Source organism: Labeo rohita, chromosome 4 (genome assembly GCF_022985175.1).
Source record: "Labeo rohita strain BAU-BD-2019 chromosome 4, IGBB_LRoh.1.0, whole genome shotgun sequence".
NCBI lineage: Eukaryota > Metazoa > Chordata > Actinopteri > Cypriniformes > Cyprinidae > Labeo > Labeo rohita.
In genome coordinates, this window is record NC_066872.1 from 37437430 (window position 1) to 37453645 (window position 16216).

At 35.6% G+C, this 16216-nt stretch overlaps 1 protein-coding gene across 1 annotated transcript in view; it reads left to right on the top strand.

Annotated features, from left to right (window-relative positions):
• The first annotated feature begins 354 nt into the window (after positions 1 to 354).
• The window catches only part of tmtc2a (transmembrane O-mannosyltransferase targeting cadherins 2a), a 44233-nt gene continuing 28371 nt past the window's right edge, over positions 355 to 16216 (top strand). Inside the window, 1 exon segment of the mRNA XM_051107272.1 lies at positions 355 to 771. Within this exon segment, the coding sequence (XP_050963229.1) occupies positions 689 to 771 (83 nt within the window). The 5' untranslated portion in view covers positions 355 to 688.

Genomic DNA, 16216 nt, shown 5'->3' on the forward strand with positions numbered 1-16216 from the left:
GAGAAGGTAAGTCTGAATTGTGAGGTATAAAATTACTAGGTTTTTAAATTCCTTGGCAAAATAAATAAATAATACGAATAAAAAATGTAAACATAATTCTGGCGGAAAATGTCAGAATTGTCAGATTTGGGGAAACAAAGTTTGCATTGTGCGATATAAACTCTAAAAAAAAAAAAAAAAAAAAATAAAAAAATCGAATTTAGTTATTTATGTATTTTTTACAATAAATGCAATACATTTAAGTTGTTCGAAACAATGTTGCAAGCCACAGCTGTTGCAGTTTATTATGGTCAGGCTCTAAATCAATTTAATAGGACAAGACTCAGCTGAATGGTGCTGATGCTTCTCCCGTGAGTTGATTTCTGCGCATGCGCGGCTTTTCCAAATATCACACGCGTGTTGTGTGTTTGATAGGAGGGTGTTACTGCAACGGGATGTTTCGCTACGGCTTTCTGGATGAAGAGCAGGCGAATACTCTCCGTTCATTAGCAAAATCCTACAGTACGAGCAGATATGTGGGCTGAAACCACAGCCTTGGACTGAGAATGGGTTAGACGAGCGATGGTTGTGTTTGAAACTCTTCCCATCTCGCAGCGGGAGCAAAACAATGAGGACAACAGCAAACAGAGACGGGGACTGATCAGTGTCATTCATTCCTGGACTTTCTTTTCTCCTCTTTGTCGTTGAGATGATAGTGGAGCTGGTTTGCAGCGCGGTGGCTCTGCTCCTATATATGAACACACTGAGCGCTGATTTCTGCTATGATGACAGGTACAGTCCTTCTCCATCACTTCCCCTTAACAGTTAAGCGCAGTAATGATAGTATTTAGACAGGTGTGTTTAGTTAAATGTGCTATTGCTCACACAAGCTCTGGAAAAGTAACCTGTATGTTTATGTAGTACGCGCTCATTGTGTTGCGTAGTTTGTCAAAAAAGCACATTTAACTTGGGAAAAACAGCTTTTAGTTAGTAAATGTATCACTTTTGCTGAATTTATTTAGAAAATGGTTTCAGTAATTAAAAAACACCTATAGGTAGACGTTTAAAACGTTTTAAACAATGTTTGTTTGTTTTAATTTATTTGTTTATTATGCCACTTACATTACATTTAAGAAATATTCATATTGTAATCAAGTTGCTATAATTATTTGTTGTTTGACATTTGCTCATTGTTAGCGTGAACTGTTCCTCTCCATGAGGAGATGCCAGTAGGGGAAATGTTTCACTTTTTCACTCAAGTGACTATTTTTCATTTTGGATTAGTTTATTTTAATTACCATGACATAATCATAATGTAAAAGGTAGTTTATTGTGCAAACATGCATACATATCGGACAGGTTGCCCTGGAGTGACTGTACACACTACAAATTTTGTATATTTTTCTAAATTAAACAGATCTAATTGAGCTCATTAGCTCATTTAGTGTACGTCAAGGGCTGAAACAGATGTGGAGACATCCAAAATGTGCACTGCTGGATCGTGGTTGGGAAACAGACTGATCTAAAACATATTTACTGAGATATAATCTCGGTGACAACTAGCCTATCCCGTATTTGACTGTGGGACAGGCCTGCTGTTACTGTCTTTCTCATCATTACATCAGTGCTTATTTCTGGGAAATTAAAACCTGTACAGCATGCTTTGCCAGACATAACCCTGGGCATCTTTTGTGGGTTTACTGTAGCGAAATGACCCATGAAATGATGGGTTTAGAAAGTAGCCAATGCAGAAGGAAAGTGATAATTTGTGTAAACTTCCCCAGCTGCTTCTGATTCCAAGATTAATTTATAGACTCCCAGGTGGAACCTAATCAGGCTTTACAGATCATTTTCAAGGACCCTGTTGCACACATCAGTGTTTATGCCATAATTGTTTTAAAGAGGTCATGATATGGATTGTTTTTTTATTATTATGTTAATATGCTCCTTGAGGTTTACTTACAATGTTAATAAAGTTTCTTGCACAAAAATAAATAAATAAATAAATATGTGACCCAGGACAACAAAACCCAGTCATAAGGGTCAGTTTCTTGAAATTGAGATTTATACATTATCTGAAAGCTGACCAAATAAGCTTTCTATTGATGTATGGTTTGTTAGGATCGGACAATATTTGTTTGGCATACAACTATTTCAAAAACTGGAATCTGAGGGTGCAAAAAAATCTAAATATTGAGAAAATTGCCTTTAAAGTTGTCCAAATGAAGTTCTTAGCAATGCATATTACAAATTAAAAATGAAGTTTTGGTATATTTATGGTAAAAAAAAATTACAAAATATCTTCATGAAACATGATCTTTACTTAATATCCTAATGATGGCATAAAATAAATTTTAACCTGTGCTACTTAAGACTGTTTTTGTGGTCCAAGGTCACGTGTAAAAATGATTACTCTCAAACTGACTCTCTGTCTAAAATGACCTGTTTTAAGGGGCGGATTTTTTAAGGCTTCTTAATCGCCCACTGCTATGATTGGTTAAAGTCATTGCATAGGTAAAAGCATCAACGCCCCCTCGCTATTGCATGCAAGTTTTCTTTCCTTTTGATTTTCCTTTCCTTATGATAAAAAAACAGACAAAGCATTATGAAGGTAATTTACTTACAGTTTGTGATGCAGCTGCAGTCTTATCTAATACCGCTTTATCTTTCAACAAATGTTTCTTTGTTAACTCTTCATGACACTGAGTCTTGTACAAAACAAAACACTCCAAACAATCCTCAGACATGATCCAGAATGCCATTAAAAATAAACTATCCACTTATTCCTTTACACTGGGATCCTTCTGATATCTGTACAAAGATGCAAACGACCTCTTTAAACCAAACACGTCAAAGCAAATGTTCTTTCACTCCATTTGTCCTATTGATGATCGACTCAAGTGTGTGGACTGTGTCAGAAAGTGAACGCGCATCTATATACTGTATTTGGTGTAGACAAGATAGCGGCAGTGATTGTAATTTCTATTTGCTTTTGATGCGATGCGACAATTGCATTTAACGTTATTTGCATTCAGCCATTAAGCGACTGAACGCCAGTGGACGGGGCCTATGGTGAGAAGATGACTATTCGTCGATGCCTTGCTCTGGAGGCAGTGTTTATGCAAATATTTGTGTCTGGGTCAGTGTTGCTAAGTATGTGGTTTTCCCGCATTATTGGGCTACTTTAACACTGTTGCCGTGGGTAGTTTTTGATGTCCACGGGTTATAGCGACCCCCAATAACGTCATATTTAGCCCCCGAAACACGATTTTTAATGGAGGACTCCCCTCGAAATGTGATTGGACTAGTTTTGAGTAGCAATTGGGTGGGTTTGTTGTGAAAACCTGTCAACCCTGGTCTGGGTGATGTCATCTTGCACCTCAGATCCAAACAAGCCATTTTTGGAGCTTAATTAAATAAATGCTTTGTTTATGATGAGAAAGACGTTTAAGTTATGAAAATTGCAAGATGTTTTAATGGTGCAAAAACTTCTTGTATGCCAAAAAGATCAAGGCAAATTTGATTTCTCACGACCCTTGTAATGTCTAATCGTCAACTTGCCAATCACATATAATTAATTCTACAGATGTTTCACTAATGCGACTGCAAATTTTAGCTCTAACTAATTATCTGTAGGTGTGATGTCTCACACACTGCATGTAAATGTTAAATCACCGTCCGTGACCTTTAATTTTCAGATGAGACCCAGTGTTAATTTAAACCCTAGAGATGCACACATGCATGCATCCTTCTCTATCCCTCTTGAGTGACCACAGATACCCAATCAGTACACTGACCTTGCAGAGTCATTCATCAAATCGACCTTCTCACCTAAAGGTCAACAGTCCTGCGTCCTTCACCCGTTCCCTGGGGTTTAAGTTGCTTTGATTTATGAGTTTGTGTGCACAAGGCATAATCAAAGAATCTGGTGATTGGTTTTTCTGTGATTCCACTCTCTCGACTCCTGGGACTGGTTTGTGTCTCTGACTGTGGTCATGCACCAGCTGTTGAAGCGCGGTTGCAATCCTAGGCTTCCAGAGCTCTGGAATACCATGCCCCGTCTCTGTTTTCTTAATCACGTCAAGTGTTTTTCCTTGGAACGGTACGGAGGCTTGTCCACACTCCGTGCGCCAATGGTAATATCAATAAAAAAGGGAATAAAGCATTCTTGGTATGAAATGCGCAACTCGACTGAAGGCAGAAGACGTCAGCCAGTGTTAATCCTACTGGGGGAAATTTATTTTTACATGTCTTCAGAGCAATGTTTGAGAGCCGACATGTGATCTCGTGCCAATTGTGCTGTTCTAAAGCATTTTCCATGACTCTGACTGTGAGTTATAGGACCTCGCTTACATTGTTTTTGCCCTCTGGATGAGTTTCACGTTGCTTGGAGAGATAAAATCTTACTGTTTGTTTTGAATGCTGGAGTTTTATTAGTGAAGAGACTTCCAGAGGATGTTGTTCACTGATTATCCCATGTCTGTTCACATTTCCCCCAAAATTTAAGTTCGTTTTTGATTAATTCAGTGGCATATTCTACTTGTAGAGCAGCTACTGCTTGCAGTTGACTCTTGGTGACATCAGCAATATTCATACACAGCTGAATGAAAGATTTGTGCAAAATAAGTTTTTTAATTCAAACCAATCATACACTGCTGCCCTTTTTTCTTCAATTTTCATTTATCTGTAACAGTCCTTAAACATGACTCTAAAAATGCGTAATGGGCCTCAAAGGGGATTTATAAAGAAAACATCCATCTTTTTTCCAGCTGTGTGATGACATGCACGCTTAACCAATTGTTTCTCTTATTGCCGAGAAGCCTCGGAAGAGAGAATGAGCTGAGAAGCTAAGTTTCCTAGTGACTTTGATATCTTCTTCAAATAAGCAGGGAATGTTTTCTGTTTGTTTCTCTAAGTATTTTGCAGTATCTCAATTGTTGGATTCGGTTTGATGGCTATCTGGTGCACATGTGTGTTTTATCAATGGAGAGACTCTTTAGTACTTTGTGGTTTTTAGAAGGAGTGTTTCATTATGCGCTTGTGCGTGCATTGTGATTGATAGATTGTGTTAAAGAGCTCTCACACCCTAAGCTTAATAACTCTAAGCTTTATAATAATTAAAGTGCAATTCAATGCTCGTATGAAACTTTATAATGCATTTTGATCACATTGATTTTTTTGGGCCATAATGATTGACAGCGCGTTTGTTTCAAATAAAATGTCACACATTTGCCATTGACACAAATATAACTCACTGTGTAAGCGGTCTATCTAGACTAGTCTTTATGACATTAATCCTTGCTATTACAGGCCTTAATATTAGTTGGCAACAGACCATTTATTTTATCACATCATTTGTTGCAGACATGCTCTCATGCCTTTTAAAATGTCAGACTGTTATTTTATTAAAGCTCTTGGGATTTTAGGACAAAGAGTTTTCCTGAAATTGTCTCTTTTATCGATTTAGAAGTTGGTATGTGGTCATTGGTGGCCTGGGAAAGAATTTAAGTCAACATAATGAATTTACATTATGTATTTCTCCAATCTATGTCGTAGAAACATTGAACCTTTTTCATGAAATAGTCATCTTACACTAAGCACTTTTGCTATATTTTTTTTCTATTTAATTTTGCTATATAAATTACTTAATATATTTAATTTACTTTTTTTTTTTTCTTGAATTTTTTTTTAAAAATAAATATTTATATAGCTAATTTCATTTAACATTTTTATTTTAAATGTTAAAAATGATTTTATTTTTATTTTAATATTATAGTAGTTCAATATTTAATATTTAAAAATTTTTATTGTAATATTTTATATCATTGGATGCGTGTTATTTGCGCATTAATGTGTGGTGGCAGTGTATGTACAAATCTACCCTATAATGATAAAAATCCATGCAGTGGTTTTTAGGCCGCTCCCACGATAATTGATTGACATGAGCGTCTTGCGTCAGATCAGCTGTAACAGTCCAACCTCCATTGTTACGATGCTGGAGCTTAGTGGCTAAACGCGGTTTAATGCAGCTAAAGTAAACAGGCTTGTCACTCCACAGAGAAAAGAGAGGGGCGGGGCTAGCATAGCTCATTAACATTTAAAGCAGCCTCGACCAGAACAGGATGAATTTTGCAGAGCTGATTTTGGCAAGGTGAAAAGGGTGTTGTTTTACACAACCATTGATATATTGGTATGTTATAGACTTTTAATTAAGACCCTAAAGAATCATATCAACTTGTGGAAAATGGGCATTCGATGACCCCTTTAAATGTGTAATGAATTCATATCAAGTCTACTCAGACTTTATCTCAGAGTTAAAGGCTGCTGGATTTTATAACAGATCAATGCATTTGCATTACTTTGAAGCTCTTGTCACACCCTGTTAGTATCTTCAATCTTTTCTCCATGAAGTTCTTCAGTTCAGTGTGTATTAAACCTGTTATAATCCCAAATATCCACATTGACACCAGCGTATTTAGCACTTCTTTAAAACTCTTCTAACCAAACCGCTGTCATTCAGCACTGACTGCTATGGAACACAGCATAAGCGATGCAGTGAAGAGTGACTGATTTAAAGAGGGTAATTTGAGATGTTTGAAGGCTGAAGAGAGTGCTTAAACCAGACAACCAAGACAAGTACATCACAGAAATGATATGTTTTATGAAGGAGAGGCAGATGGGCTTCATCAAAAGTACCAAAATGAATTTTGAAATCATTCTGAGTGGTTCTAGTGAGCCAGAGGCAAAGTGAACGAGATGCAGAGTGAGTGGGTGACTGAAAGGTTTGATTTGTTGCCAGCAGAAATGGTTGCATTTTAAAACACTCCGCATTTCCCCCTCGTCCCAAATGTGCTGTATTATTCCACTAGTGTAGAACACATGTAAGTTTTTAAGCTCAAACCTACCATCCCTATTGATTTATGCACACTCTATGGGAGTTTGTGTCAATGTTGTACTGTGTGTTGGGGGTTGATGCTTTGATTACTTGCAGATTTGTACTGGTTTTTCTTCTGTGGCCAATTCTGAGGAGCTGTCAGCAAACCCTTACATTTGAAGACCATCTGAATCCACAGTCAAAGTGAAACCCCTCATGTACCAACCCTGTGACACCAGCCTCCAAATAGTGGATCATCTACAGAGTTTTGTGAAAGACCATAGTCAGAGCATGTCGCCTTTATTGAGCTTGACTAGCACTGGTGTCGATATACCACCATGGGATCTGGCCTTGTACTTGGAAATATAAAATAACTGATTCTTTTAGCAGAAAAGGACATTAGTTTTGTTCAGACGTGAGTGGTCATTACAATTAGATTCTCTTTTATTTTGCCACTATATGGGTCTCAAACTTTTATGGTATCACAATAATCAATTTGGATTTGGAAATGAGAACCCCTTTATGTTTCCTTATAGAAGACGTACCAGTGTAAACCTGGATCAAAGGGTTCAGCAGAGCAGTTGTTGAGTTATGAAGTGTTCACACATGATGAAAACCTCAGTACTGAGGTCTTGCAGAGTTGAGGCATAACTTCCCATCCAGGTTAATGTTCAACAGACCTCAGAATATGGTTGCTGATGGTTAAAATCCAGAAAATATTTTGAGTGTGGATACACGTAATCCGTTCAGTCTTCCTGTAAGTTCCCAGTTCATGGCCTTTATATGGCTCATTTTTTTTTTTTTTTTTTTTTTTTTTTTTCTTTTTTGGCATGTTTATGGAGTCTGCCTGCTCTGGTCTGCAAATCGGACTGAGGCAGGTTACTGATTTATATTTATTTTATTTATCGATTTATTTGAAATTACTTCTTTCTGACTTTTAATAGACTATTGGTTTTAGTCTTCATCCCTTATATTACTAATATAGCACCACACTGCAATTTTTACTTTAGTAATTTATTTACTTGCATTTTTTTGCTTATCATTTCTTACATTACTAATATAGCTTACATTACTTACATTACTTATACAGCGTTATTTATTTACTTTAGTTACTAATTTACTTGTGAACTACTTAATTTATTCCAAAATGACTAGTTTCAGGCTGTTGGTTTTAGTTTTTATTTCTTACATTACTAATATAACATCACCCTGCATCATTTTTTTTAAATGAATAAATGGATTTATTTATTTACTATATTTTTATTCATTTGAAAATGACTAATTTCAGTATTCTGTTGGTTTTAGATTTTATCCCTCATATTACTTATTTACTGATTTATTTATTTATTAATTCATTTACTTATTTGAGAAATAATTTGTTTTCGTTTTTATTTTTTACATTACTAATATATAACATAGTGCATCATTTATTTTCTTAATGTTTTTTTACGTACTTTATTTACTTACTACTTTTCTTTCATTTAAGAATTCATTTGTTTTTAGTTTATTTTTTTATTACTAATAAAGCATCACACTGCATAATATATATTTTATCTTTAGTTATTTACCTGCTACTTTATCCATTCGTTTATTTTTTTGATAATTCATTTGTTTTTAGTTTTCACTTTTTCACATTACTAAAAGCATCACACTGCATCATTTATTAACTTTATTTTTAAAAGTACTTTATTTATTTACCTGCTACTTTATTCACTCCTTTATTTATCTGAGAATTAATTTGGTTTTAGTTTTCATTTTTTTTGCATTACTAATAAAGCATCACACTGCATCATTTATGTTCTTTATTTTTGATGTAATTTACCTACTACTTTATTTATTCATTCATATTTTTTTTTTTTTAAGTTTATTTGGTTTTAGTTTTCATTTTTTACATTACTAAAAAGGCATCACACTGCAATATTTGTTTCCTTTATTTTTTAAATGTACTTTAGTTATTTATTTACCTACTGCTTTATTCACTCGCTTATTTGAGTAATAATTTGGTTTTAGTTATCATTTTTTACATGACTAATAAAGCATCGCACTGCATCACTTATTTTCTTTATTTTTTTATGTACTTTAGTCATTTATTGACCTACTACTTTATTTATTCATTAATTAATTTATTTGAGTATTAATTTGTTTTTAGTTTTTTTTTTTTTTTTATTATATTACTAACAAAGCATCACACTGCATTTATTTTCTTCATTTTTTCTATCTACTTTATTTACCTACTATATTTATTCATATATTTATTTGAGAGTTAATTTGATTTTCTTTTCTTTTTTTTTTTTTTTTTTTTTTAAATAGCATCACACTGCATCATTTTATTTACTTATTACTAATAGCATCACGTTGTACCATCTGTCTATAAATATGCCACAGTTTATCAGAAACGACATTTTTCTTAAAATAATGTTGAATCAGATTTTGGTTTAAAGTTTTATGTGTTCAATTCCCAGCAACAATAAAGTCAACTTGGCTGTAAGTTGTAACTAGCGTCACTATATGAGTCAGAAACGTTCGCTGGATCAGACTAACCCTTCCTGGGTGGTTTATTGGTCAGACTTGAGATATTGTTTAAATCAGATCATCCGGCACTGATTAAAAGGTTGTATTCTATTCAATTTGTTTATATACTGCAGTGCTTATTTATAAGTTTAGTTTTGTTCTTTCGCAAACCGCCATATTTGTAAGCTTTTGTGTTCATAATATTTTCCATTAATGATGATAACTTCGGGCTGAGGGACCACACGCATTTTAGCCCAACAATTATGAGCTCTGTCTGCACCGGTGTCACATTGCACTGGCATCTGCCTTCTCCCGCAAACACATAGGTGGGCATAAAAACTCGCCACAGTAGGGGGAAATTCAAACCCTCACAAGCCCCCACAGATTACACACATTCGTAGCTGTTTGCTGTCTGTGTGATCGATGACGATTGTGTATCATCTTTCGGCAGCTCCCGCTCTCAGCACTCTCTGCCTGTCTTTGTCTTTGTCTTCCTCTTTCCTTTTGTTAATTTGCTTCCTCACCAGCCTTGTGCCAATTTGGAATCAAGGGAGCACACAAAAATAAATCCTCCGTTCTCAATGTCAGTTGTGTGCATGTGACTGACAAATCCTCTAATGAATTGATGCCTTCTGCTCAGGTAGAGATTAATCACAGTCATAATCCTGTTGAGCTTTGTGTGTGTGTGTGTGTGGATGTAAAGGGGATTCATCAACACAGTGTCATGCAGTGATAATTGGGCATCCCGGTTGACAGGTTAATCACTGGGTGATCATGGTTCCTGTGGAGCATGTGCTCTTGGTCATCTGTTAGGAGGGAGTGAGTCGACTGAGTCAAATCCCAAGCCTTATTAAACGCTGCTGAGTGTTGTTTTTTTTTTTTTTTTTATTGATCTGCTTTAATCTGTATTGCTGGACCAAAGACAAACAGTCCAAGTCCACCAGTGAAAGTGCTTCTGTTTTGCATTTGTCTAGTTTATTACAGTTTTTCCATTACAAATTATGGTCAGTGTCACGGTCCATGTCACAAATGTTATTAGTTATTAAATGTGAGTAGTTTAGAAATAAAGTAGAATCTAATGTATTTGTCATTCATTTTACGGCACGATGTTTTACATCAACATCCTAAAATTTTATTTTCCTGGTTTGAGTTAGATTATGAATCCCAGATTTTCAATGAGGTTTCAGACTTTTCGAACCCTCTGTAAATAGCTGCTTGCATAACGTTTTAAAGATGAAAATAGTAAGCAAAATGTTTTGAGTTGTTTTTAATTTGTGGATTAAAGTGGTTCTGGCTATTTTGTGCATATATAGCAGTTTTTCCGGTTTTGTTAGCTGTATTCTGTGTTGATAAACAACAAAAATGTTTTGGATTGTTTTTAATTTCCTCAATAGTGTGGTTCATGTGCAAAAAATGAAGCTGCAAAAAACAACTGCATGTTTGGCTAGTTAAAGTCTGAAGTCTGTATTTTGCTGTTGCTTTGTTGTTGTTGTTGTTGTTGTTGTTGTTGTTGTTGTTGTTGTTGTTGTTTTGTTTTTTTTTTTTTTTTTTTTTTTGGTCAGCTTTATATAGATAGATAGATAGATAGATAGATAGCTAGATAGATAGATAGATAGATAGATAAATAAATAAATAAATAAATAAATAAATAAATAAATAAATAGCTAATAAACCAAAAATGGTTTAGATTTTTCTTTATTTTATTCTTCTTTATAGTAGTTTTAATAATAATAAATAAACAATGTACTTTTTTTTTTTTTTTTTTTTTTTTTTTTTTTTTTTCCCCTCAGAATTGTGATGCAGTCTCACAATTCTGACTTTTTTCTCACATAAACTCGCAATTCTGACTTTATTTTTATTTTTTAAAGTCAGAATTGTGAGATATAAACTCAAAATTCTGACTTTATAACACGCGATTGTGAGTTAAGTCAGAACTGTGAGACAAACATTTCTGAAAATATCTTTTTTCCCACTCTAAACTAGACTTTATAACTGGCAATTGCGAGTTTGTGTCTCACAATTGAGTAGGCCTGGGAATCGATTCCAAAAAGAATCGATTCCGAGGCGTTGGGAATCAAGAATCGATTCCAAAGGATTCCGTCAGAGGAATCGACTCCCCATTCAGAGCCGTTTTCAGTTCAAACAAAGCTTATATGGGCGCCTCTCAAACGAACGGCTGCATCATACGAAGGCTGCATATCTTGGCTGCTGTCATCAAATGGCGCTGAACGTCGATTCACGAAAATAAACTGAATGGAAGGAGTCGGTACTGAGCATATCTGAGTTTGAAGATGCAGCTTTGCTCGCTAATAGTGATTAGAAGTCTGATTCGTTTCCACAAAAAGGTTCTTTTGGATAGATCGTTTTAATGAACCAGTTCAAAAATGATTCAGAAGTTATTTTACGGTGGAACTGGCTTATGTTGTCCACATGAGCGCTGCACAAAAGAATAGATCATGACGTGATGAGGGTCTTGATCCTATTTCCATCTTAAATAAAATGCTATTTTTAACCTTTCTATCAGCCTGTGATCATTTTGAAAGCACCGAGAGCACAGATAAGTGGCGGAGAGTGAGCGTCTGACTGACAGATAAACCACAAGCTCTTATAGCAATGTTGTTGTTAATGTTCTGGTTATTTTGTTTCAGTGTACAGTTTGTTAATTTTGTGCAACGCATACGGTTGAAGTAACATCATTCAGCTGAACCGTACACGTCTTGTTTCATTCATGCAATAAACACATGTACACTGCTGTGGGCTATGACTAATTTCATGGGCAACGCAGATAAAAATTTAAATACAGAAATGTATCATAATTTATAAAAACAAAGCTTCATATTATGAAAAGGTTACTTTCTATGACTTTTATATCCTACAGTGATGGCGAAATTAGGTTCCTCCAATCTAAAAAAACAAGAATCGAAGAAGAATCGAAAACAACAGTGAGGAATCGATTCTTGGAATCGAATCCCATCGATTCCAGAACCAGGAATCGGAATCGGACTCGATTCCAACATTTTTGGAATCGAACAGCCCTACAATTGAGAAAAAAGTCAGAATTGTGAGTTTATATCTTGCAATTCTGACTTTATTTCTCGCAATTGTGAGTTTATATCACTCAGTTCTGGAAAAAAAGTCAGAATTGTTAGTTTATATCTCGCAATTCTGTCTTTATAACTGGCAATATATAACTGGCGAGTTATCTCAGAATTGAGAAAGTCAGAATTGCGAGTTTTTATCTTGCAATTCTGACTTTATTTCTCTCACTTGAGTTTGTATCACACAATTCTGAGGTAAAAAGTCACCGTTGTAGGTTTTTCTCATAGTTGAGAAATTTTTCTCATAATAACTTGCAATTGTGAGTTTATATCACACAATTGAGGAACAAAATCAGAATTGCAAGTTATCTCGCATTTCTGACTTTATTACTCATATTTGTGTTTATATCACATAATTGAGACAAAGTCATAATTGTGAGTTTGTCTCGCAATTCTGACTTTAGAACTCACAATTGCAAGTTTATATCTCACATTTCTGAATTGTGAATTTGTATTGCACAATTCTGAGAAAAAAGTCAGAATTGTGAGATAAAAATTCGAAATTTTTTTTTTTTGTATAGTGTTTTTTTTTTTTTTTTTTTTTTTTTTTAATTCTTTTTCAGTGCTGAAAATGGGCTTCCATTAAAAATCAGCATGTATGACCAGTTATAAATATTTTTAAAGATTTCTTCTTTTCATGGAGTCTGTGCTAGTTTTTTTTTCCTTTAGCTTTATTTGTGCTAATGGTTTTCTGCGCTTGACATTATTCATGCGCGTACTGCCAAAGCTACCTGCAACCTAATGAGAGCCTCTAATTTTGCCTTCCTGAATGGATTTTATAAATTACTTGAAATGCCACATCTCCAGGCCCAGCTGCTTTATGAGTTCAATAGAGATTCATTAGGCCGTGTCGCAGAGCGTGGCGGCAGAGTCCATCATCGCGTCTAGTCTATTCAGCCAAATTCTCCACACTCTTAAGCGCAAATGCATTTCTAGGTAATTACTGCTGCTTCAAAAGGCGCGTCGTTTTTGAATCCCTAATTCGAGGGGATGTTTTTATAGCCTCTCACTTCGTAAAAAGGAAAGCAAACAAGACGAGAAGGAAATGTTATGGTTTAAAAGGCCCTCTGCTGTATTTCTCACACCTGTAACCCTCCAGCACTGAACCATTAATGCGTTTCCCATTATAGACCCTCAGTGTTGGTGGGTTTTTTTTTTTTTTTTTTTTTTTTTTTTTTTTTTAGGATGTGACTGTGGAAGAATATTAAAAAAACTTTTTTTGAGATATGGACACTTCAAATGGAGGATTTGTTTTCCGGAGAACAAAGCTTATGTCTAAAAATTCCCATATCCAAGTAACCTTCCCCGAGGGAAAGCTGCAACTTCATCGTTTTCTACATATGACCTGTACTACATCACTCAACCTACATTATCTTAATGATATGCTGTGTGTGTAGGGAGGGGGCGATGTGCTTTTGCTTTGTGTTTTTGCTTTTATTCCGCTCTGAGCGATAGGGCATCATTAGTAACCACATTCGGGTCATATTTCATTCCTATTCAAATCTTTTTAGGGTCTGTAATTCATCACCAGTCCGGAAGCAATCTGTTTGCTTTTCCTGTGTTTCCCCCAGATAAGAGGCGCATAGAGCGTTTCGCCTGCCGTGTAAAGAGATCGCAGCGATATGAGGACTTGTTTAGGTTCACTGTCTGCAGCGCTCTCATTGCCATGCAATGCCATTACCGGTCAGATGATACAGTTAATTTATTGTTCAGGTGCGGAGGGTTTCCGTGTGCGCTTTTGAGAAACAAAAAATGTCAGACAGTGAGGAGTTTTTGTAGCATTTTATTGTTCCCAGAAGTCCACATATAATATTTGCCATTTTATAAGACCATTTTCTACTTTCTTTCTGACTGTTTTAGCTGCCGTACTATAAGTAAAAGACCTCTGTTTTGATATTTGGTCATTCCGTTTGTTTTTAACTTGATTTGAGATGTATTTTTTAAACTATGAGCTGTAAATGGACCCCCTGCTCATTCCTCAATGCTGTTTTTCTCTTATCTGGCTCACAGATAGTGTTATTCCTCATGCAGTGTCTGGCTCTAGTAACATCACACCATCAGGTCCTGGAGTTTGTGTTTTATCTGGCCTCGCTTGATTTCAATAAACGGAAAGAAACCATATTTCAGAGTGGGATTTAGATAAACTCCTGCCTGCTGTGTTTATCTGTCTTGGAGTGTGTGAGCTCTGAAATACTTCCCGATATGACATTCATGGCCGTTCTCAGACATCATCTGTCAGTTTTTGATGAAATGGACATTTCTACCACTCAATATGTAGCAAAAATTCACATTGCACAAGTTAGATTGCTATGATCCAGCAGTAGGTCTTGCCAGAATGTAATCTCTTTTCACTCTCTCTTCACAATCTCTGTCGTTTCTTCGCCATTTTAGTTATTATCTTCTATCCCATTTCTTGTCAACTCCGAGTGATTATGGATTAAAGATCGCAACCCATTTTACATCCGTAACGTGTCATTTCGAAGTGAAAAGGTGGTAAGTTTGGTGATTTAAATGCATGTAATTTTATCCATCAGGAATTGATTGCATCAAAAGTGGCACCTCTAAATCTGAAAAGAAAGTGATACAATTGTAAAGTCATTTAAAATGAAATAGTTGCAATTTCATCTAAGAAAATGCTGAAACTACTATAGGTTAAATGCAAGGAGTTAGCAAGCTGCAGTTTTTTTTCTATCTGCTGCTTTCAATTCTGGTTTTTGCTCATGATCTGATCTTTTTTTCGTATAGCTGTTCATATTTTTGTTCTAAATGTGGCCAATATCAGATTTCCAGTGTGAACAGATGGTTCTGAACTGACTGGTATGCACAAAAGAACAATACAAACAGGGTTGCCAGGTTTTCGCAACAAAATCCGCCCAATTGCTTCTCAAAACTAGTCTAAAATTATCCCAGTTGTGTTCCGGGGGATAAATATCGCATTAGTGAGATCGCTTCCACCCACTGAGTTAAAAAAACAACCCACGGCAACAGTGTAAAAAGTAGCCCAATTCCGCTGGAAAACCATGGACTTGGCAACACTCATGCAGCATGCTGTCATATGGAAGTAAACACGGAGGATCAATCCTGATTGAATACCTTAGTGATCAATTCCGATTTTCGCTCAGATCTGACTGTTGACATTTATGTTTTAAATGTGGTCAGTATCAGATTTCCACCGTGAAAATATTATGGTTCTGAACTGACCCGCATGCACAAAAGAACAATACAAACAGGGTTGCCAGGTTTTACAACAAAATCTTCCCAACTGCTTCTTAAAACTAGTCCAAAACTATCCCAACCATTTTCAAGGGGGTGAATATTGCCCTGCTGGGGTTGTCAACCCACAAAGTTGAAAAACAGCCCACGGGAACAGTGAAAAAATAGCCCAGTTCCGCTGGAAAACTGTAGATTTGGCAACACTTGTGTAGCACGCTGTTATACAGGAGTAAACACAGAGGAAATAAAGGCTTTGTTTACACTGCGAGCCATAGCGCTCAATTTTTGCTCATATGTGACTATTGACATTTTTGTTTTAAATATGGCCAATATCAGTGCCCTGCCATGCAGAAGTAAACATGGAGTACATAAAATAAGTGATTATGTGTTTACCTTATGATCTGCTACAGAAGGCAGTGAAATTATGAGCAGGCAATATGAAGAACAAAGGCAAGGATTTGACATAAGAGAGCAGAGTTTTTAAACTTTTTATGATGCAAGCCCTCATTTTGCTCGTATATAGAGTTGTCACTGTAATACT